The sequence below is a fragment of the Chelonia mydas genome, chromosome 12 (assembly GCF_015237465.2).
Source record: "Chelonia mydas isolate rCheMyd1 chromosome 12, rCheMyd1.pri.v2, whole genome shotgun sequence".
Classification (NCBI taxonomy): Eukaryota; Metazoa; Chordata; order Testudines; family Cheloniidae; genus Chelonia; species Chelonia mydas.
In genome coordinates, this window is record NC_051252.2 from 39,751,332 (window position 1) to 39,773,846 (window position 22,515).

At 48.8% G+C, this 22,515-nt stretch overlaps 1 protein-coding gene across 6 annotated transcripts in view; it reads left to right on the forward strand.

Annotated features, from left to right (window-relative positions):
* Positions 1 to 22,515, forward strand: part of TANGO6 (transport and golgi organization 6 homolog) — an 86,250-nt gene that overhangs the window by 42,359 nt on the left and 21,376 nt on the right. For all 6 annotated transcript variants that reach the window (XM_043525949.1, XM_043525950.1, XM_037877785.2 and 3 more), the window contains one exon: positions 11,583 to 11,735. In XM_043525949.1, coding sequence (XP_043381884.1) covers positions 11,583 to 11,735 — 153 coding nt within the window. The remainder of the gene's footprint in view (positions 1 to 11,582; positions 11,736 to 22,515) is intronic.

Below are 22,515 nucleotides of genomic sequence, written 5' to 3' on the forward strand. Positions count from 1 at the left end.
GGGCACCAGGAACTGCTGAGTTCCAATCCAAGCTATGCCACTCTCATATTCTGTGACCTTCACCTCTGTGCCTGTTTCCCTCTCTCAAAATAGGGATATTTCCTACCTCCTGGGCTCCTTGAGGGTTAATGTGTGAACTGCACTTGGCAGAACAATACTTTTAGACTGGCCTAGGTAGGAAACTTCTCTGCCCAATCTGTTGTCTCCTCCTTGCCAGCAGTAGTAAACACCCCAGTCTCTGGATAACCTGCTAACAGTGAGGGGTTAGCTTCTCTTTCTCCCTCTCTTGCTGCAGAATCACACAGACACTGGTCACTTGTCTGCAGCATGGTAAGGAAAAAAGAAATTTCCTGTTTGTGCCATCTGCACCTCTCTACTCTTTTTATATTGATTTGTACTGAAACCCCTATTGTAATGTCAGGGAGGGCCTTGTTCCCCGCAGCATCTTGCTGTCTTTAGGCCAATTTGTGGGAGTGTCTCTCAGGGCAGTTTCTCTGAGTGTCTGAGAGGCCATTATAGTCCAAAAGGTGGAAAGGTGCCCGGTTCTTGTGAAGTTCTTCACAACTGGGTCTGTCTTTGTGTCCTCTGTGGCTTGGGCTGTAAAGCTTTCTCTGGCTGCCATCAGTACTTTGCCCAGAGTACAACAAAGCTGCTTCACGGAACTGAAGTTGGAGATCAAATCATCATGACTGCAAAGGGAAATGAACGAGCGGTGATTGAATTCCAACACATTTAAGCCAGGAGAACACAACTGTCCTTGCATCTTTTGCCCAGCTGTTCCCAGAACGGGTCTTGCTGGGAAAGATTTGCTTTTAGAACAAAAGGAAAAGCAAACATTTTACATGGCTTCAGGTTCTGCCTGGGAGCTGTTCCCAGCACCATCTCATGGTTGAAATCGCGGTTGTACAATTGTCTGGAAGTGGGGAACAGATTTTTGGTCTAATAGAACTAGTAGCTCATGATTCCTGCCACCCACTCGGGTGTCACTAATGCACATGGAGGCACAGGTGCTGTATGTTTCCCTGTTCAGATGAGGCAAACCCCGTTCCTTGGTAAGCCATACCGGAGGGCATCTTTCCCACTACGGTTAACTAACATTTGTTTTGTGATATGTATGAGTCCTTTGTGTTCCACCCATGCTCTTATCTGTGAACTGCTAGCATACATCAGCTGAAAGGTTTGGCTTGTTTATTTAGTTTCATTACCAATAAAGCCATTGATTATATTCTCCTGCTGAGGATGTGCTGTGGCTTTAGTGAGTGTCTCATCCTCAAACACTGCACATTCCCAAGAAAGTCAGAGGCAAGGCAGGAAAGAATTCCCTGGAAACCAGAGAGCCAGTGGCTGGGAAATCCAGGCTTTATGCCTCCCAGTCAGCAGTTTGGATCCGTATGGAATTTCTCCTGGGATCGCAGGCCTCCTGGCGCTAACATCTCTTTGGCTTTGTCTACACTAGAGCTTTGGTCATGTTGTAACTCAAGGCAGTTGATTGCCAGTTAACTTGCGTTAACTAACATGATCATAAATGCTAATCTAGACAGTCCACGAAAGCGTGTTGGTGGCTGTGTTAGAATTCACAGTGGTAAATACCTTTTCTTCAGCTGAGTGGGCAAACAATTCGTTGCTGTCACAGACATGGTACAAGGCTTCTCCATCAGAATGAAGGGAAGTAGCACAGGATGCGGGGACGGTGACCTCCGTGCTACTCAGTGCATGCAGCTGTTAATAGAGCACAGGTCACTCTTAGATTTTTACAAAGGTTGGCTAGTAGGTGTGCTCCCCAAACTGGGCCACCAGGGAAAGGCATTCCTGAAATACACAGGAGAAGGGAAGGGTGGGGGCAGGCTTCTGGTACCTGTGACCCGTGGGCAGTGGATTCCAAAATTGTGACCCGAGCAGCTGCTGTCCCAGGGAGAGTAGCATTGTGGGACAACTGCTGGGGGACTGTTGGAGGTGACACAGATAGTTCAGTGGTCTTATGTCGTGTGGGGAGATGGTGTTACTGTTTCGATGTAACAGGGAGGCTACCTCAGTGAGAGACATATGTAGCTGTGGATATTAGGTCAACATAGCTTTGTAGTGTAGACTAGGCTGAAGTGCCTCTTGGCACATTTGGAACTGGGAGTCTGACACCAGAAACTCTCCTGAGCTCTTTGGTTCTCCAACTATGAAAGCATAAGCCATCCCACCACATGGTGAAAATACCTGGGCTCTCCTAAAAGGGGAAACCTGTCATTTCTAGAGGAACACAGATGTTTGTTTAGCTGCTTATAAAGAATTGCAAGGTGATCTGGCATAAAGCTGTACCAACATGCTTTACGGACAATGAACAAATAAAGAGCTACTTGCGAAGAAAAGCTGTGGTATCCGGACTCCAATCCTATTGCGTGCTACCTATCCAAACAATCCCCTGTGGTTTCCGTTCTTCGGTCTGTTCCAAACTCTTGGGTAGTGCTGCTATGCGCTTTTAAAGGGGGCTCCATGGCAGGGATGGGATTAGTTGCTGAATCCAGCAAGGAATTGCGCGGCTGCACTCTGAAGTAGCTGCAAGTGCTGGAGCAGTCCTGCTGAGGGAATTGCTGTAATCAAGCTGTACGGCTCCCTGGGTATATTTGCTGCTGGGAGGTCATGGTGGGGAAAATAAAATCTCTTCCTAAGAAACCTGCGCATGTGAAGAGAGGTTAATAGCTTGCCCATGCATTCTGTTCCATGGAAATGGCTGCCGAAAATGGTGCCAAGATTCCTGACTTTGCTTTCTACCTTAGACCGAGTCCCTGCAATAAGAGGACAGACACAGGAAGAGAGATCATCTGGAGAGATCTTATTCGGCACTCCAGGAAATCTCGTATTGGGGTACCTGGGCGGGTTATTTTAGTATTCACCACTTAGTAATGGGGACACTATCTCAATAAAACCACTGATAGACGGGGAATGGATGCTTGAGGGATGCCAGATAGCATAACCGTTGGGAATGATGGTCATCTATTACCCCTAACGGATCTCTAGCCTTGTAGGTGTGACTAGAACAATGTCAGACATGAGGCCCAAATGACACATTCACAACACAAGCTTTCATTATTATTTTAAAAAAAAATTGTTGTTTCTGGCTCTCAGGGTTGATAAAAACCCTTCCAAAATGTGACCTAAGTGTAAGCAGTGTAGTAGTGATTGCTTGACTCTGCAGACAGCCTGAATCAGTGGCTCTGAGAGAGAGGTCTGAACTCCCCAAAGCCCTATTAATCTCCTCTATATGTTAACCCTGGAGCCCAGTGATGACACTTTAATGTAACCATTATCTATTCAATTAACGATCACTGTAGTGCATGGAATGGGGAGGAAGGTGGCCACAGGGAGTTGCTGCAGACAAGGATGTGCAGAAAGAAAAACAGACGCAGTTAAGAGAGAGACAAGGAAGGGAAACACAGTGAAGAAATAATGGTGATCCTGTGGGGGAGCAGATTTCCCTACAGGCTGCCGAATAAGACAGTTGGGTTCCAGACAAAACATGTAATGACAGCAGTACAACGTTTCATTGCTACATAAAGACCAGAGTCTCCCCTGGATCTCTGTGATGTTGCTGGGGTGCCCCTGTGGATGGACAGATGTGTGCTGCACAAGACTGACACTTTGGTCCATGGGCCAGAATTAAAAATGGGATTCAGCGCTTGCCACAGGATGAGTGCGAGGCCCCTGGACTGGCACCCCGGGGAGATGGTTACACGTGCACACCATCTCCTGCAGTCATCAGGTCCGCGGCCACAGCTGTTACCAAAACTTCCATTTCTCAGGCTTGGTCTACACTTAAGTTATGCCAGTGTCACTTGTTCTGCTTGGGGAATGGGTACAAACTGTACCCCGTGTCATGTCTTCACAAGATCTGTGCTACACCCCAGCTCTTGGAGGAACCCCTTCAGTGGGTCCCACTCTTTCCTTCAGGGCTGGCCATACAATCCCACCAGCTCCTAGACTTGAGCCTCTAGGCTCCCGCTTCATACTGTGAGCTCTGCCCTGTGCGTCCAACTAACAGACACCTGGTAGAGTCCCTGAAGAGTGTAAAAGTCTAATGGGCCTCGGCAGGTGTTTGCATGAGGCAAACTTTCCCAGACAGAACAGGGTTTATTAGTCACCTGGAATGCAGCACTGGAAGTCCTCAGGTTAGCATAGAGAAATAAAGGTTAAGACATGGTCTGTCTGGCCAAGATAGTGCCATCTGCCATCCAAGCTGCTGTGGACCCCATTTCTGGCTCTCTCTGACCCTTTGTCAGTCCCAGGGGAGAGCCGTCCAGCCGCTTCCAGAAGTGAACTCTTTATCCCTGCCTGCCACCTCTGTCCTTCGTTTTAAGGCAGAGCCATGCTGAATTCACATACTCCACCTCTGAGCGCTTCCCACTGTTAAGCGTTGATTGCTCAGTCATTGTGGGGGGAGGGGGGTTCTCACTGTCTGTGTAGATCCCGTTTATTTGGGTTGGTTTCAACCAGGTCTTTAATGACCCATTCATTCCACCCAGGCAGCGGGGTGGTGCACACACCTCATGCCTTCTAGCTGCCCCAACAGCAGACTTACCCCTTTTTCACCTACTTGGTAGCAATGTTAAGTACAGGGGGACACTGAGATACACATAGGGTTCATAAAAATATTACAGAACATTACCATTTCATCACAACTAGCAAAAGCATTCTTGGCAGAATAAACTGTCCCCCCACTAGGAGGGTTTGCTGGGGTAGCTCTACCAGTATATCTGTACTTTTCCAGTGTAGACAAGGCTGACGTGTGACAGAGTTGTCACTTGCCTGCAACCGTCTTTTCGGGTGTATCTGTAATAGAATCTTGAATAAGACCTTAGAACTCTACCTTTCGGCATCTAATCCTTCCAAATCTTAAACACACAAATCTAGTACTGTTGAGCCAGATGGGGAACCAGGCCATGCATCCTAGTCAGTCTCATAGATGTGCATTGTTTCCATCTCTGACCCAGGTCTCTCTCCTCAGTAGACAGATCTTTCTTGTGTATCGCTGGGTTGGGTGCATAAGGTAGCATTGTTCCTTTGGAAGGAAAGTCTTAGGGACATGATCAATTAGATTCTTAGAGGGGTAAACAATGTATTGCTTAAGAGACGCATAACTATGGAGGAAGAAAACCCCTGCGGACCTGTAGCGAAGCGATGACTCACCGGCGCAGCGCCTCCTGCTGGTTATCTCAGGAATTGGCTCTCCAGCATATGGAGCGCTTCCTCCTGGCCGGTGTGTTCCTCCTGGACCCCGGTGCCCCTTTACCTGGGGTCCTGTCCCCTGGCAGTGCCCCCACACTCTGGGTCCCCCTCCCAGGGGAAGCCCCAACCCTCTATCCCCACCTTGCCTCAGTGGCTACTGCCAGTCATCATCTAGCCCCCGCTCACTGTGACGACTGCAGCCTGTAATGGCCACTCATCATTGGCAAGGGGTTAGGACCTGCTGCCTTTGCCTATCCTCGGGCTGCCCCGCTGCAGCCCCAGTACCTTTGGTAGGCCTGCAGCCTGGGGGTTTACCAGGCTGGAGCTCCCCAGCTCCCTTGCCCTTCCCCAGCACTGCTCCACTTCAGGTACCTTCCTCTCAGGCAGCTTGCCCTTCCTACTCCAGGGCTAGAGTGAGACTCCTCCAGCTTCTGGCCCACAGCCCTCTTATCAGGGCCAGCTGGGCCCTAATTGAGCTGGCCACAGCTGTGGCTGCTTCCCCAATCAGCTTAGCTTGGCTGCTTTTAACCCCTGCTTATCAGAGTGGGGCAGCTGCCCCACTACAGGACCGTACAATTAGTTACCTCTGTCTCTGAACCTCCTCTGCAGTGCAGCAGAAATCTGAGATGAAGGCAGTCTGGGGTGGTTAAGACTGGGTCCTGAAAAATTCCCAAACCCCAGTCTGTCCCCACTTCTCTTGCTGGCTGGAGTAGGAGCCAGAGAAGAAATACCATATTTGCTTCTTGTAATTGATGACTGGAAGAGCAACCCTTCCGAAACAACTGGAAGATTAGCTTATCAGTACACTTTCCTCTCTGCCTGTACAGTCTTGAGTGTGATGAGGTTATTCTTGCCCTGCAGGTGAAATACGCACGCATGCTTAGATAGCGTTTGAATGATTCGTGTACTGTGGGCAGTTCCTCACATGTTTAGCAGCCGCTTATGGTTCTGATTAACTGTGACAGTTTCTTGTGGCGTTGAGTCACTAAATATACACAGAAGTAACAGGTTAGCTAAGATTAGAAAGCATTGTCAGTCTTACACTGTAAATGGCCTTCGGGGATGTAGGGCATAGGTTGAGAGCAGCTGATGGATGCTTTCGGCAGGTTCCCTTTTCCTCTGGGCGACACATTCTGCTTCTGCGGTAGGGCTTTCTTGCAAGTGTGTTGGAACTTGCAAGCTGTGTAGGCATTGCTGAGAACTGAAATCAGGTCTCACCCCAGAGCATGATATAGGAAGGGAGAGGGGTCTGGCACTATCCCACTGTATCTATGTAGGCTGGTGGCCAGTAATTGACAGGGAGTGTTAGATCACTGATACTTATGATATGGGGTCTATGGGTGGGGGCTGCTACTCTGAGGATGGGAGGAAGTTAGATCTTGCTTGTCAGCCCTCACCACTGCCTGTGTGCTTGTCAGGGCCAGGAAAGCTTTGTGCCACTATATAATTTTCACTGACTAGTATCTGCTTTTTATTACGTTGACAGTCAAACCCAAAATAAGTGCAGTCATTTGAGCTCGGTTCCAGAACTGCAAATCCTGGACGAAGCATGACAGTTCGGAACACCGTCAGGTCTCCTGGCTCCTGTACTGCGCTTTAACCATAAGGTCATGCTTCCCTTCAGGGTCGTTCAGACAAAACGGCCAGGCATGTTCAGATTCCCTATTTCTCAGCCTCTGAGAGTCTCCAATGTTTTCAATCTGTGGCTCAGTCCTGAGAGAGAGCACTTACACCCTTCATGGACTCATCCTTTCCTACCATCCTAGTTGTCTGCTGGTTGGTTCTCAGTATGTTTGTTGTAGGATGGCTCCACATGGAGCACCCCCCCCCTCCACCAGCTGTAGAACTGGGATGTCTGCCTCAGTTTCCCCTCCTTTGAACAGTTAAATAATTTCTCTCAAACATGGGCATCCAGCTTGATAGCATGCTAACTAACCATAGCATGTTGGCTTTGTTCAGGGGTCTGAGCAGAGGAGCTGTGTGGTGTGTTTAGTAACCAGCTAGGTCATGTCTCTAGCTCAGCCTGAAAATTAAACTCAAATTCTGAGTTAGTTTATGAATCATTATGGGTATTACTGTAGTGCCTAGGATCCCTCGTCCCGCAACAGGATGCCACGGGGCTAGGCTCTGTACAGACACAGAACAAAGACAATCCTTGCCCCAAAGAGCTGACCTTCTCAGTGTAAGACAAGAATCAACAGAAAACAGCCTGATGGTGGAGGACAAGGAGACGAGGAGATACTACTGGTCAGCATGACAGGCTCTGGTCTCAGCACACCAGGAATCAAGCTGCCGTCAAGTTTTTTGTAGGCATCACAGTGAATTACAACTCAGCAGCCAGGATCAAACAATGTCAGAAAGCATAAGGAATGGGATGGTGAATGATACAGAGAAGGGTCATGGAGGCTAGGTGGGTGAGGTCAGATCTTTTATTGGACCAACTTCTGTTGGCGAGAGACAAGCTTTCGGCACAGCTACAACACTGCGTACACAGACGGATGTCCTGTAAATCAGTGGTGCAGCCTCACTTGGACACCGTGTGGAGCACTGGCCACCCCATCTCAGAAAGGGTCTTCCAGAACTAGGCAGGGCTGAGACATACAAGGAGAATGATCAGGGGCCTGGAATTCAAGGGCCTCCTCAGAGCTAAGCTCAGACCCAGGCATGGATCCTAGAGAAATCTGTTCTGGCTGCAGGTAGGAGGGCTGTGCAATGCTGGGCGTAGCTTTTTTGCGTGGGCAAAACCTGCTGTTAGTTTTCCTCTCTGCAGAGCAAGTGGAAACAGTTTCCCATTGGTTTTGCCAGTGCTGCGATTTATCTACTTATATGGCAGGGGGGAAGTTGTGTGACGGAGGTGGTTACAGATCTAAAAAGGAAAAATCCATGTACTTCCTGGCCTTTGAGATGAGGCTTCGGCTCCAGCAGCCTCATTTTCTCCTGTCTGCAGGGCATTGGGTAGGGATTTCTCTTCTTTTCTACCTAATTAGGGTATGGCTAAAAGGAGTCATGTCAGTTATATCAGCAAGACTTTCATGTCAGTTTTATACTCCATATGAAGCTCATTACTCATTCAAATAAAGGCCGTAGCTCCGATGCCACTCATTCCTGCCCGATAGTACCCTCTGCTCTTCTAGTCTGGGTCTCTCCCACCCAGCGGTGCCAGTGCGTCTCCATCCTAGTCGGCAGCACCCTGCATTATCCCAGCCCTGACTTCCCCCCACGCACAGCTGTCAAGTTTTTTGTAGGCATCACAGTGAATTACAACTCGGCAGCCAGGATCACACAGTGTCAGAAAGCACAGGCCCTACTGTCCCGGTCTTTACCTGCAGTTCCATCAGGGTCTGCATGGAGATTCCAGGTACACTGCACCTGGGCCTGACACCAAATTTTAACCAGGATTCCAGAATACTATTAACTTACTGTGTCCTTTCCCCTCCCCTGCTCCAGTACCTCCAGCACTCCACGTGTGTGGGCGAAGATGTACATTCATTTCATAGCTAAACCCAGCCAACTCTCAAAACTTCCAGTCTTCTGCTAGAATGAGTTTCTCCAGGAATCTTTAGGTTGTTAGCATGGGTTTCATGTAATCTGGAGACTGCTGGGGAGAGGGGGGCGTACTCTACTAAGAAGGTGAAATAGCAACTCCAGAGCTGAGAGATACACAGTGCACAGACTGTTAGAAACAGATTTCGTGAGCTGTCTCCTCTCATCTGCTGTGGTGTTCAACCTGGAGCCGTACAAGATGAGTTACTCATGTGACACGAGCCCATTCTGATCTTCAAGAGAAACTTGTCACATAGTAAACTTCCAGCCCCTGTAAAAGCTATTTATTAATAGACCGGCAATGCCAGAGGACCACAACCGTGGGCTTATGTAAGGAGCAGTTCATTGAACTAGTTAGGGCTTGTGGGACAATGCACTCTACGCAAACAGCACTCCATTAAAGCGCACCAGCAGGGTCTACGCAGGCCAATTACAGTGCCCTAAAGTGTTATGCGTTAGAAATCAACCCCACCCTACCCCCTGTAGAGCCTACTATCCCACTGTGTAGACAAGCCTTAGTGTACGGGAGTAGGTTGCTGGAAGTTATATTGAACCGGAGAGTAAACGGTTCGACAGGCAGACCACATGAGCTGAACGTGAGAGAGATTTGATACGAAGGGGCTGTGTTTAGAGGAAGCTTGGCTGGGGTTGCCTTGTTGATGTCGATGGGGTTGAGGTCTCTTATGAGCGCTCAGAAGTGTCCGAGGAGATAGGGATGTGGGAGCTGCCTTGCAGAGCTCATAGGCGTACGGCCAAAGGGAGAGGAAAGGGGTAGGGGCCAAGGTTGATTCATTTATTGAATTGATGTGACCCAGGCTGAATTCCTGTTGTGACTTGGTGCTGATGCCTTGATTTTTCTCATCCCAGCCTTTTGGTCTTTGCTGGGAAAGCCAAAACCCTTGGCCTTGCCCCAATGCCTTGTCTGTTGTACAGCGCACCTTGAGGCCTTGCCTTTTTTGTGTTCAACTTCAGCCTTTGTTGTTTGTTTGTGACTCTTGCCTTGCCAGTGATCTCCAGGCCAGCACCATGCTGCAAGAACCTTGCCAGGGCTGAATCCAGATGCCAGCAATTGTGTTCACTGACGGGATGCTGAATATGGCCTGTCCTGGTCTGTGCTACGCGCAACATTGTGTTCAGCGCTGTCAGCTTTTGGCGACAGGACTGAGCCCTGGAAAATGGTGCACTGGACAGTCCTACCAACCCTCGGGCTGCTAGGGCCTGGCTCGTAATATTGGGGGTGTTCTGGAAGCCCCAGCTCCTTCAGTCATGTGCCTACAGAAGGGGCTCACTCCATTTGGAGCCCTCCTGGCCATGGAGAAAAGATGTAATGTAACCCAGGTACACTCCAAAGGCTCAAAGTAGATAGCAAATAAATCCCCAACCTTCATTCTTGTTTGAGCCAGTCTCATGATTTTGGGGACCTGCCTTGGAACTTTGGCTCACCAGAGACTGGAGTACTGAGGCCAGGGTAGGACACATGCTGTCAGTCCCCAGGTACGGTGTTTGAGGGAGGGTCTGAGGAGAGAGCAGTGAGGGGTGCAAAGGAGACCACTATGTTGGGTCATAAACTCCCTAGTGTTCTCCCACAATCCCCATTGCAAGGCAGGTCAAAGAGAGTCCATCTTAGGCTACAGGGTGAATTTGTCTCCGGCGCTTAGCTGAGCACTATTAAGTGCCGCAGTGCTGCTGTTTGCCAGCTCAGGCGGCTTTCAGTGATGCTTCGACCCTTCTCCTTCCCTTCAGTTTTGTAACTAGTTTTTGCCTGGTTAACATCTCCTGTCAGTCTGGCTGCGCACTGGTCACCCCTGCCTACTCGCTGCAGATAGGTCTGGGGAGGAGTGAGTACTCTGTAGCTTGATTAGCTGGCCCCGCTCTCCAAGGGCACAGTCAGTGCCATTTTTTCTTGGGTGACAGTGGGAGTGATGGGCTGGCCCAGAACCTTCAGGAGCAGAACTACCTTTCAGGTTCCCAGGTTGATACAGCAAGATACCGTGATCCTCAGGCTTACAAGTGTGAGGAGACGGAGACTGTTTGGCAAGCGTGTTGACGTGTGCTAGAGATGCCAAAGTGAACAAAGACCATTAAAATCCCCCAAACTATCAACTGACGCTGCCTTGTGCAAATAAAAAGGTTTGCCTACAACCTGCCTCTTCTAATCACTGTAAAAATCTCCATCTGCAAGCTCTCTTCCTTCTCATTCTGTTTCCCAGTGCATGTCTGCTGGTACCCTACAGCTATGATTGAGATGCATGGATGACAGCTACATCCACCACACAAAGGGCTGGAGCAGTAACCTGTACTGCTAACAGTTGCCCAGCAGCAATTAATGGGAGGTGGGAACCATGGTATTTTACAGCTCTGCTCAGTCACTAATGGAGCTGAGATGGGGAGGGGGAGGGTGCATTTTGCAGCTGCAAGACCAGTTTTCCCACCCCACCCATATTCACAGATCCACAGGTGATTAGCCCTTGGGGCCGGATACTCTTAGCATTTTATTGGTCTGAGAAGTAAAGTGGTAGTTTTGGGTGTAGCTGAATGGGAGTCTGTTGCCCCAGGGAGGGACTGACCTGGAGGGTAGAGCCCTCTGAGGCAGAGAAGCTCACTGAGCAGAGAGGTAGTAAATCCAGAATAGACCCTGAGATTGATTTTCTTCTGTAAGTTCACTGTGGTTTGGTGCTCCATGGTTAGACATCCTGGGTCCATACAGTCCAGGTGCTCCTACCTATTCTCTTTTCAGTTATCCTAACAACTGTGTATACTACGTACTCTCCATCCTCTGCCTTATATTTTAGATTGAATCATGTACCCCTTTTTGTTTTGAACGTCAGGTGTTGCCCTTCTGTCAGATGTGTACCCAGAGCAAATCCTCCCCTGCCTACTGGCCCAGTATGGCTGCACTTCACCAGGCACCACAGGACCCCAGACTGCAGAGACCAGGATGAAAGTGGGAGAGGTGCTGATGCGGGTAACCCGGGCACTGGGTGAGTCTACAGCAGTTTCTCTTTTGGAGGGTGTACCAACTACTGCATCAGAGCCACTTGTACCATTACTCTTGTGTATGGCCAGGGGCTTTTATTGCTGTCTGTGTGTCCATGTTCCAGTGAAGATGGTAGAAAACTTTGAAGTTGAAGTTTTCACTGCAGATTTTTAGTTTATTGAATTTTTTTTTCAGATCTACAAAAATAAAACATACTGTGAAAAGTTTGCACTTTCCAGTAGTGACTCTTCTGTAAGTTTGATGGGTTAGTACTGGTCACTTAAACCAGATGTGCCCAGACTTTATCCAGCTGAGGTCACACTCGGAATTTGAGGGCAGTGTCTATCTGGCATAAAATGAAGAAGACAATAAGCAACATCCTCTTTTACTGTTCGTGGCCAGGCTGCTTGGATCAAGATGGAACGTCTCTTTGGTGTGACGGCTGCACTTTGGTCGCCCTGACTTAAAGCTACTCATTTGTGACTTGATTTTCAGGTGCGCTGAGCACCTCCAGCTCCTGCTGACTTCAATGCACACCCCTAAAATCAGGCCTTTAGCACATTAGAATAGTTATCAGAACTACATGCCATGCCCAAATGAATGTTCAACCATTAGAATCGCACTGCTGTGTAAAAGCCCCAGATGCAACCCACAGCTCCAGCAGGCACACCAACCCACTCCTTCCCCAAATATCTACAGGGGTAATGAGCCTGGCAGTGTGTCCAGAAGGCTAATGAATTCCAACCCTGACAAAACAAGGGAGGAAGCAAATCCAGCATCCAGAAGCCTTTGTAAAGAATGTCCCGCCCACCACCCAGAAACCAATGGGATTTCAGCTTGAGCACCTCTGCGTATTATGACTGCAGTGGCAGGTATTGCAGAGGGTGAAGGATAGTCCCCTGGGTAAGATGTCAGCACAGAGCACTGGTGTAATGTGCTCTCAGCATGTCATGGAGACATAGAACTAACATGATCGTTTTTAAGGAAATGCTCAATAGATTGGGCTCCATGTCCTTCCCTTTATGATCCAAATAGATTGCCTGTCCCTTTAAGTTAAATAGCTGCTGGTAGAAATGTTAACCTATTTCATGTTTTACAAAGAACTGAGATTTCTATCCTAGGTTGTAGTTTAGGAAAATCTTAAGGGTAGTTCAACTCTAGAACAGCCTTCCAAGGAAGGTTGTGGAATCCCCATCACTAGAGGTTTTTAAGAACAGTTTAGACAACCTAGACCAGTGGTCCCCAACCTTTCTTGTGGGAATAGCATATTGCTATTCCTAGAAGACTGTGGCAGGCGCCAAACACCCCACCACCAAAATGCCGTGGCCGAAAAGTGGCAACGGGAAGAAGTGCCGCCACCGAAATGCCACTGAGAAATGGCAACGCTTCTTGGCGGCATTTCAGCGGCGGGTTGTCCTGCGGGCGCACAGAAATGCCCTGGCGGGTGCCATGGCACCCACGGGCACCACACTGGGGACCCCTGACTTAGACCATCTCGGACAAGTGTTTAACTTGGTCCTGCCTCAGTGTTGGGGCTGGATTAGATGACCTCTCCAGGTCCCTTCCAGCCTGACATTTCTATGGTTCTTCATGTATTTACCCCAGGCAAAATCAGAGGGGAAAGTTATCAGCTGGGCTAGTGACCTGTGAGCTGCAGTTGGTTGATTAGACTCTTCCAAACTTCAGTCCTTCCCTGTGGAAGGGAAGGGAAGGTTTGGGCAGGAGGTGCTGTCATGTTAAACAACTACCTGTCTTGCACCTCAAGTCGATGATAGAGTTTGGCAACTGAATCATAAGTTACTCAGCAGAGAGCAGAACGGCAGGAACTTGCAGCCCAGGAAGGTCCAGACATTGCTGATGCTGGTGGTTTTTGTCCTTGCTGCTGCCAGAGTCTCACTGTAGAGCGGGTGTTGTGGGATGCCAAGACACACAGGGTGGAGGGATAAAATAAAGCTGGACAAGTCTCTTCTGGCAGCTGCTGTAACAAGTAATACCTAAAAGTGTGCCCTGCCTCTTCACAGGCTAAGCTAAACAAACCAAAAGGAAAAGGAGCCAGGATTTCCCTTCCTCTCCTGACCTGAAGGTGCTTAGGCTTTGGCTTCCCCTTTGTGAATCAGGAGGGCTGGATGCAGCTCTCCCCCAGAGGAGAGGTATTGGAACCGCAAGGGGAGTCCAGGGCTCAACATACTGCCTCCACACCGCTTATGTTCACCCAAGAGCTAACCTGGAGACCCAGGCCTGCTAACCAGCTGAGCCTCCAGAACCCGATCCTCCCGGGAAGGAGTGATGCCCTTGAATGAAGAGTGCAGAGTAATCCGTGATGCCCATTGGCAGGTGGATCTAAACAACTTCCCTCTGTGGGATTTCAGGATTTGGCCGGGCAGGGCCTGCAGCCGATGCCATTGTAACTAGCACCAGTCCCAAAGCAGGGTGCCTTGGAGCTTAGTATCTCCTTCTGCTCCTTAGAGAAGTAGTGATCCCTCTAGTTTCTCTGAGACAATTGCCTCATAAACCCAGCTCTGGCTTCTCTTCCATCTCAGGATACTGGAGCCTTGGCGCTTGTTGTGTTGTAACTAGTCTAAACCTTGCGAGGAGAAGCAAAGTTTTTTCAGCAATAATGTCCAGCTTCTGAGAGCTCTACCCGCTTTCCCTGGCCCAACAAACACTGGGAAGCCCAACAAAGCTCCCTATATGTTTTGATCCAGGTGTGATATTTACTGCACCATAAACTCTCCCTCTGCTTCACTTCCCTGTCAATGGTAGCTCAGGAGTTGCCTACCTGCTTCCTGTATGGCTAACAATGCGTTATAAAACGAAATGGTATTGCCCAGCACTTCCTGGCTCCCCTGGGACTGAAGCTTTGTGGCTTGTCTGGGCATGATGGTGACTGTGTGCCCTCAAGTTCTGCTGTTACAAAAAAAAATCCTCTTATGGGAGGGGAGTTATTTGTATGTGTCAGTCTGGTGCCTCTGGATGTTTGGGAGACCTGCTTGTCTGATAAGGGGAAATAATACCTGCCTCTTGCCTTCTCTCTTCCCCTGCCCAGCCCTGTGGTGTGAGCTCCCCAGAGAACAGACAGTATTCCTCCTCCTTCACTGCAGAGCCAGCTGCATCCATTGACTAGATTCCTTTCTAGCCTTTTATTGAACTTAACTCTGTACATTATCAGCTGTCCCAGATGCTTCCCCATCTGTGCCCCCTTCATGTTGGCCTGGTGCAGAAAGTGATTAATAAAACTGCCTTGGGCTGCTGCTAGGCTGCGGTGATGGAGGCAGAAATCCTGCCCTGGCCAGCACTGCTGGTGGCTAAGGCTTCCAGCTCCACGGATGCTAGCATTGGGAGCCCAGAGTTGCCAGGTGCTGCTGACACTGTAAGTACGATGGCCTCTAGCTGCTGAGAGCCATACTAATCAATGCATACTTAAAATGCTGTTGGGCCTCCCAGAATTGCTCCCACTGGGGGACCTGAGCCTGGGTTAGCAGCAGCAGGGATGTTCTGGTGATTGCGCGGGTGTGGGCAAGGTAGCTGGGGGACGTGTTCTCACAGACATGGAATATCTTAAGACGCTGATCAGCAGTGCTGTGTTCTGGGAGCCCGCCCCATTACTACTCACCCTTTGTGGCTATTGTTCTCTGCACTCGAGTTGTAGCACAGACCTCTCCCTGGTGAAGGGAAAACTTCTCTTCTACAGATTGCTGCAGAAGAACTGTGGGACTATGTTAGAATGATGGACTGCAGTGAGGCTGGAGAGCCTGCTGAGTCCTCTGCTCTCCTGGTCCGGTGTTCTTCCCTAGACCTTTCCCTTTAAAACATGGAAATGCTGGTTTGGTGGGATCTGCAGGTTCATCACTCTTGGGGTGGGAACTGGGAAGGGTTAGCTGGAGGTTTGCATTCTCATTGCCCCCATCTCCTCAAGTTGCCTGGAATGGAGTGTTGTGCTTTCACCATCCTCTTATTGTTCAAATGCAGTGTCCTGAGCGATATCCTTATGCCCAGGAATCTCGAACAAATGAGCGATTCTTGAAACCATGGAGCGATTCTGCAGATTCAGCACAGAGCATAAGTTATGTTCCCCTACTTCGCAAAACAGACCCTGACTCTGTCTCCTCACTGGGAGTGGTTGATCCAACTCTTGAATGACTGACGCTCTTTCTTTACCTTCCTCCCTCCCAGCCATTCCCCTTCAGTGGGTAGACAGTGGTTGGGGGAGGTGTGTAGACCAGTCCATCACTGTCTTTCACTGACAGAAACTCCCCCTTGCTGTGTGGTCTCTGCAGCATTTAGAATGTTTAACTCTCAGCTTCCCACTCAGCCGTATGGTGATTTGAAGGGCTTTTTGTTTTCCAAGGTAGAGTTACACCTCTTGCTGGTTGGATTTCTTTACACTGCTATCCTAAACCTTCTCCAAAAACCACCAACTGCAGGAAAATTCTTTTGGCTCGTAGACACGAGCTGCAACTGGCAAAGGGCCCTTTTTTTAAAGTTAATAACATAATTACACTGCAGTGTGTCAATGCTGTATCCTGCTCATTGCCGATTTTTCTCCTTTTTTAAAAAAAACAAACCAGTTGCAGTTCTCTCCTCCTCCTCCTCCCCAAAGCAAGGGAGCTGGTTTGGATTGGTGGCCTTTGCCGTGTTCCAGATCTGAGAGAACAGGGAGCAAGAGGCTGAATTTAAAAAAATAAAATGTAGGGCTGGCTGTGTTAAATAGACCATTCGTGAAACTGTTCCCTGAGCTTTGCAGTTACCAAACCAGACTGGAAAGTCAGGAGATCTGAACATCATGCATGGTGTTCAACAATGCTAAGAATACGAAAGGGCAGGTTCCCACTCCAGCTTTGGCTCTGCCCTCTCATCTCTTATTAATCCTCCTCTTACTGATTGCAAGAGCCCACTAGTGGCAACATGAAATGAATTCTTTGGATCACAACAGCAAGATATTTTGCTGTACAGTGACAGTGTGCATTTACTCTTCCAGCCTTTCTTGAGTAGAGGAGGCTCCCAGGCCCATCTTGGCAGGGCGTGATGGGGAGACTGGGGCTTTTCCTGCATTCAGCCTAGTCTCTGGACTGAGGCTCTAGCAAGTATCGCTAATGTAGAGGCCTAACCAGTTTTGGGAGGTTGAATGGGGGCAGAATCGGGTATTTGGCCAATAATGGAGAAATAGCTGGGGAGCAGGGTCTTGTGTGGATGCTATGTACAGGGAGATGTGTGATGTTGTGGTCTCTGGCACATACTCCAAGGCCCTGGGGAAGGTCTTGTCTCTAGCCTCTCATGAGACAGGGGTTTGCAGTTTACAAGCCAGTCATGGAGAGCTTTGTCTGGGAAAAGCAGGGGCGGGGCCTGTGGTCCATACTTGAAAATTCAGTGAGGGATGCTCAGGAAATGGGGTCAGGTTTAAGATACGTGTGTACACTTAGATACCAGTGTGACAGGCACCTTAAATCCCAAAGCTAGACAGAGGCAAGGTTTGCATTGGAAGAGGAGCTAAGTATTCCCTGACTCTGATGGTCAGCGTTTCTGAACTCTAAGACCAGGTCTACACTACAACGTTTTGTCAGGGCAGCTGTGTGAAAAACCACACCACCTAGCTGACGCAGCTATGCCATCAAAACCCCCCCCGAGAGGAGAAGCAACTCTGCTGGTAGAAGAGTGCTTCTGACTGATGTTGAGGGGGGTGATGTTATGCTGACAGAAAACTCCCTCTCTGGGCGTGTGCTGCATCTACACTAGGGGGCTTTGCCAGCATAACCTGTCAACCATTTGTAGCATACACAAGCCCTTGGTATGGTCGGTCGTCTTGACTTTTGCCTCAATACTATTATCCTCTAATGTTTTAAACTGGTCAATAGTTCTCTGTAGCCTCAACTCTGACTTCAGTTGTTTGGCTGGGATTCGTAGGTGACTGTCTCTGCTACCCATCGGGGACCTGCCATGTAGGAGGGATCGGCTGCTTGGCATTCGATTGCAGCCCTTCGTCCAGGGTAGAAGATCGACCTTGCGATGCCCCTTGTTGAGCCTTGGCAGAACAGGGGCTCTGTTGTGACTGGCACGTGGGTGCCTCAGCCATCATGTGTCACTGTCAGGAGAGCACCACAGGGGCTACTGACATTGGGGGTTGGAGGGCAAGCTGTGATGTTGCCAAGCTCTCACCCATCTCCTCCAGACTACACTCTTTTACCGGTACAGTCCCTGAGACATTTAGTCTTTGGCATGTGCTGACTGGCCTGAGTATTTATAGACCAAATTAAATTAAACTGTATGTCTTTAAATTGTACATATTGCAACACACTAAAGAGTTTATCCAGCATTTTAAACCCGTCTTTTTATCTCTATATTTTTGCTCAACTTTGCAATGAATTGGAGCTCCATCTCCTCCGGGGAGACAATCCTGCAGCACAACTGGCCCTTTTGTCGCCTTCAGAGTAGAGGGAAGGCTACTTGCAATGGTCTGATCACATCAAATGACTGTAGCTGAGTGGAGTTTGCCAATCCGTACAAGAACTAAAATTAGCCATTGGAAGAACTTTGTATTTTAATGTGAAATCAAAACGCCGGTAACATTTTTGTGTTAACATCTCATTTACCTAATATTGATTTGAAGCATTTGTTGTAACCAAGCTAATGTACATGGTTACATCCCCTGGCTGGGATGATTTAGTTGGGGATTGGTCCTGCTTTGAGCAGGGGGTTGGACTAGATGACCTCCTGAGGTCCCTTCCAACCCTGATATTCTATGATTCTATGATCCAGTAGAAATGGACAGGCCGCTTGAGATTACACCCAACCTCTCACAACAAAAATAAATACACGTGAATTCTTTCCACGTTGATTTTTATAGCAGGAACATCCTTGGCAAAGAGCATTTCCAGTGTCGTAGCGATCTCTTCGGTAGTACTACTTTGGCTTAGCCAAAGGCCATTAACTCCATTTAGGTTCTTAGGCCGTGCCCACCGCAGTGGTATCTGACTCCTCCCATGTGGTTGCTAATCTGAAGCGAATGGCGTGGACTGGGGCCGTTGTTTCTTTAAGAGGGTGAAAACTGCCTTGCGGTTGCCTCCCTGGGGCTCTTGTGCGGCTGGTGGCACAAACTGTCCCTTCCAGCAGCGCAGCCATGGGTACATGTTTGGCTCCTGTAACTTTGAAATACTTGGCACGGTCTGTCTGCCGTAATGGGCTGTGTCACTGCAGTGCTGAACAGAATACCCTTCCTTGGCTGGTCGGGAGCAAAAGTTGTTACCCACTGGTGGTTGGTCTCAGTGCACAGGTGCCCACATTACAACGGGCATTAGTTGTCAACCTTGGCAGAGAAGCCAAGCGCGGGAGAGCCATGAAGACTGAATCTTTCTTACCCCTAGCTGAGGTCTTTCCGTTCAGATTTGAGATGTAAGAGCAGGTCTGGGGAGCAACTGGTGGGAAGCTTGTACTGCCCCTGTCGGGCTGTGCTTGTCCAGGTGACCAGGGATCTGAACTCTCTCAGATAAGAACAGTAATGGCCTAATGTCCCCCAAAGTGCATGGGACACTGAGAAATATAGACTTGGGTGGCTGCGAGTGCGCAAACCAGGAAAGCAGAACTATGGACGACTGTAGAAATGTATGGGGGTTTCAGAGTAGCAGCCGTGTTAGTCTGTATTCGCAAAAAGAACAGGAATACTAGTGCCACCTTAGAGACTAACCAATTTATTTGAGTGTAAGCTTTCGCGAGCTACAGCTCACTTCATCGGATGCATTCAGAGGAAAATACAGTGAGGAGATTTATATACACACAGAACATGAAAAAATGGGTGTTGTTATACACACTTTAAGGAGAGTGATCACAATGGCCCACCTTGATTATCACTACAAAAGGTTTTCTCCCCCCTCCCCCCCCCTGCTCTCCTGCTGGTAATAGCTCATCTTAAGTGATCACGCTTCTTACAGTGTGTACGGTAACACCCATTTTTTCATGTTCTCTATGTATATAAATCTCCCCACTGTATTTTCCACTGAATGCATCCGATGAAGTGAGCTGTAGCTCACGAAAGCTCATGCTCAAATAAATTGGTTAGTCTCTAAGGTGCCACAAGTACTCCTCTTCTTTTTGTAGAAACGTATGCAGCCTGCCCGTCCAGTGAGTGCTTTAGTGATGCTGTACTGGCTGCACTCACGTGTCCCATCAAGACCGAGAGCTTGCTTCAGCATGCAGGTGGTTTAACATTGGTAGTATGTGCACGGTGCGGAGGCGGCCAGGGAGCTAGTTATCTCAGCCTCCCAACTGCTCCAGAGGAAAAGGAGGATGCATCATTCTTTCCCATTTGCCCTCAAGACAGTGGGAAACAATCTTCATAGCAGGTTAAACTGTAGCAATCTGGGCTGGAACAAGAGCCTCAATACAGAATAAAAGTCCAATCAGTTGATCATTGCCTTCAGCAGGATATTAGACCCTGAATTTATGGCTGTAATTGTCGGCTCTAAGTGGTTACGAATAAATTATCTGTATGTCTCTGCTGCAGCTTCAGTAACCATGCCTAAGATGGCTCTAGGGTTCCAGGTTGGGATCCTCTCAGCTAATCACGGAGCTCCAGCAGAGTATTGTTGGGCACCTCCTGGTGGCCCTGTCCAGCCAATAACTGGCCCCTCACTAGGTGATGATAGTACCAGAAAATCACTGACAACTAGTGGGACAATGAGGCAAAATTATAAAAAGGAAAAAACAGTTTAAACCATCCCCTCCCCCTCCCAGTGGTGCTGGCAGTAGCAATGATAGATTGGCAAGAGCTGGCTGGTGCAGAGAGAGGGTACGTTTCTGGGATAAAAGCCCCCGAGTGTGTGACAATCGAATCAACCAGATTTCTACAGCAGCGGAAACTCTGATTAAATGTTCCTCAGTAATTGGCTGGCTAGCCAAGCCCCGACAGAAGGGTCAGTCGGGAAACGCAGTCAGTTGGTGACTGGAAATCAGGGTTTATTTCTAGGGACCTTGCCCTTCATTCTGTTCTGTAGTATACTACACCCTCCCTTGTTTGACTCTGGAGACAGTGGAGGTGGAAATCGTGTGGATCCACATGCAGCACAGACAAATTAAATGGTGATTTCTCCTCTTCCCCTCCTGCTGTGACACAGCTGGTGTCAATTGTGGGACAGACTCAGCTGCCTTGGAGGAGAAACCTTTCGCGCTATATTCTGCTCGGTTAGGGCTGAATTCTCATCTTGGGTAGCAGGCACCGCTTGCCTTGAAAAATCTCCGGTGGTGCTGGACTCTACAGGAGATGCAGCGCTGGGCTGCTTGTCTCTCTGAGGACAGGGCTGAGCCCTTGGTTATAGGCTATTGTAAGTGACAGTGTGGCACACAAACTTCCCAGCTTTGCACCAGCTTTAGCTCTTTGTCTCAGCCTTATTATGAAGTAGATTTTTGCTTCTGGCCCATGGCAGCAGATAGTTCAAGGCAAGTTGAGATCTGTTACCTGGCTGAAAGTACTAGAAAAGCAAATAGAATCTGTGTAACCTGATGCTGCTGTGTGTGTCACTTTGAATCACTGGCTGCACCCTGCTTATCAGCAAGCCTCATTTCGGATGGGGCAAGTGGGGAAAAAGCTCTTTCCTTCCCTCTCTGAGGTTTCCTGAAGGATTTACTTCATCACAGGCACATTAAATCTGCCACAGCTATGTCAGGGGAGACATTTCCTCTGGTTAGTCAGGGATTATCCGCCCTGCTCTGCAGGGGGAGGGGAAGCTGCTTTGTTCGTTCAGTAACTAATCCACCAACCTGCCGGTGCTGTCACTTTAGCAAGAGAGAGCCATAGTAATTAGCTTTCCCTCAATGGCATGGGCCTTTCAGTGCAATGCAGGGGAGGTCCTAGCCTACCAGTGCTGACCAGTGCAGAGAAAACCCTACAATATTACCTCCAGGGGTATAGACATCTTTGCTGCATGGTACAGTGTGTGAATTCCAGAACAAGGAATGTAGCATTCTTCTATTTATTATTTATATTAGTGTAGCGCCTAGGGACCCCGGTCCTGGACCAAGACTCCATGGTGCTAGGCGCTGTACAGACACAGAACAAAGAGCTGGCCCTTGCCCCTCAAAGAGCTGACAATCCTAACTATAAGACAAGAGAAACAGATGGAGACAAGAGTCAGGGAAGTACAAGGAAACAGTGCTGGCCAGCATGACAGGGTGTCGTCTCAGCACACCCAGCAGCCGAACCATTGTCAAGTGTTTTTAGATGTGCCGGCAAAGGAGAGTTTTACGGAGAGATTTGAAGGGGGATCATGAGGTAGCTTTGCAATGTTTCCAGGGAGCTCCTCCAAAATATGAGGGGCAGAATGGGAGGAAGCACGAAGGGTCTGGTGTGAAAATGTAATGGACAGAGAAATGTTACAGATGGGTAGCCATGTAGTGCGAGGGCACAATTGCTTTAGTTTATGGTGTTCCCAGAACTCTGCAGTGGTGGTAGCCCTACTAGTAACTGGCTGAAGTCTGTCTGTGTAGAACTGGAGGATGCCAATGAGCAGTCTGGGCTGTGTGATGCTGATACAACGCTGCATGTTCTGCGCTGCTGTCTGAACTGGGAGGGAATCGCTTTGAATTCAAAGAGAGGTGAAGTTAACAATGACTTGGAAATGCATTGAGACGCGCTCTTGAGAACACCTCACCTCTGGTCCCCTGTTATGGAAGCCAGTCCTTGGTACAAGCCATCTGCTGTTCAGAACTGGAGAATGCGGTTGGCTTATGTCTGGCAGCAGAAGCCCGAGTTTACCATGCCTACTGTAATAGTGGATGTTCTTGTTCTTCATAGAAAT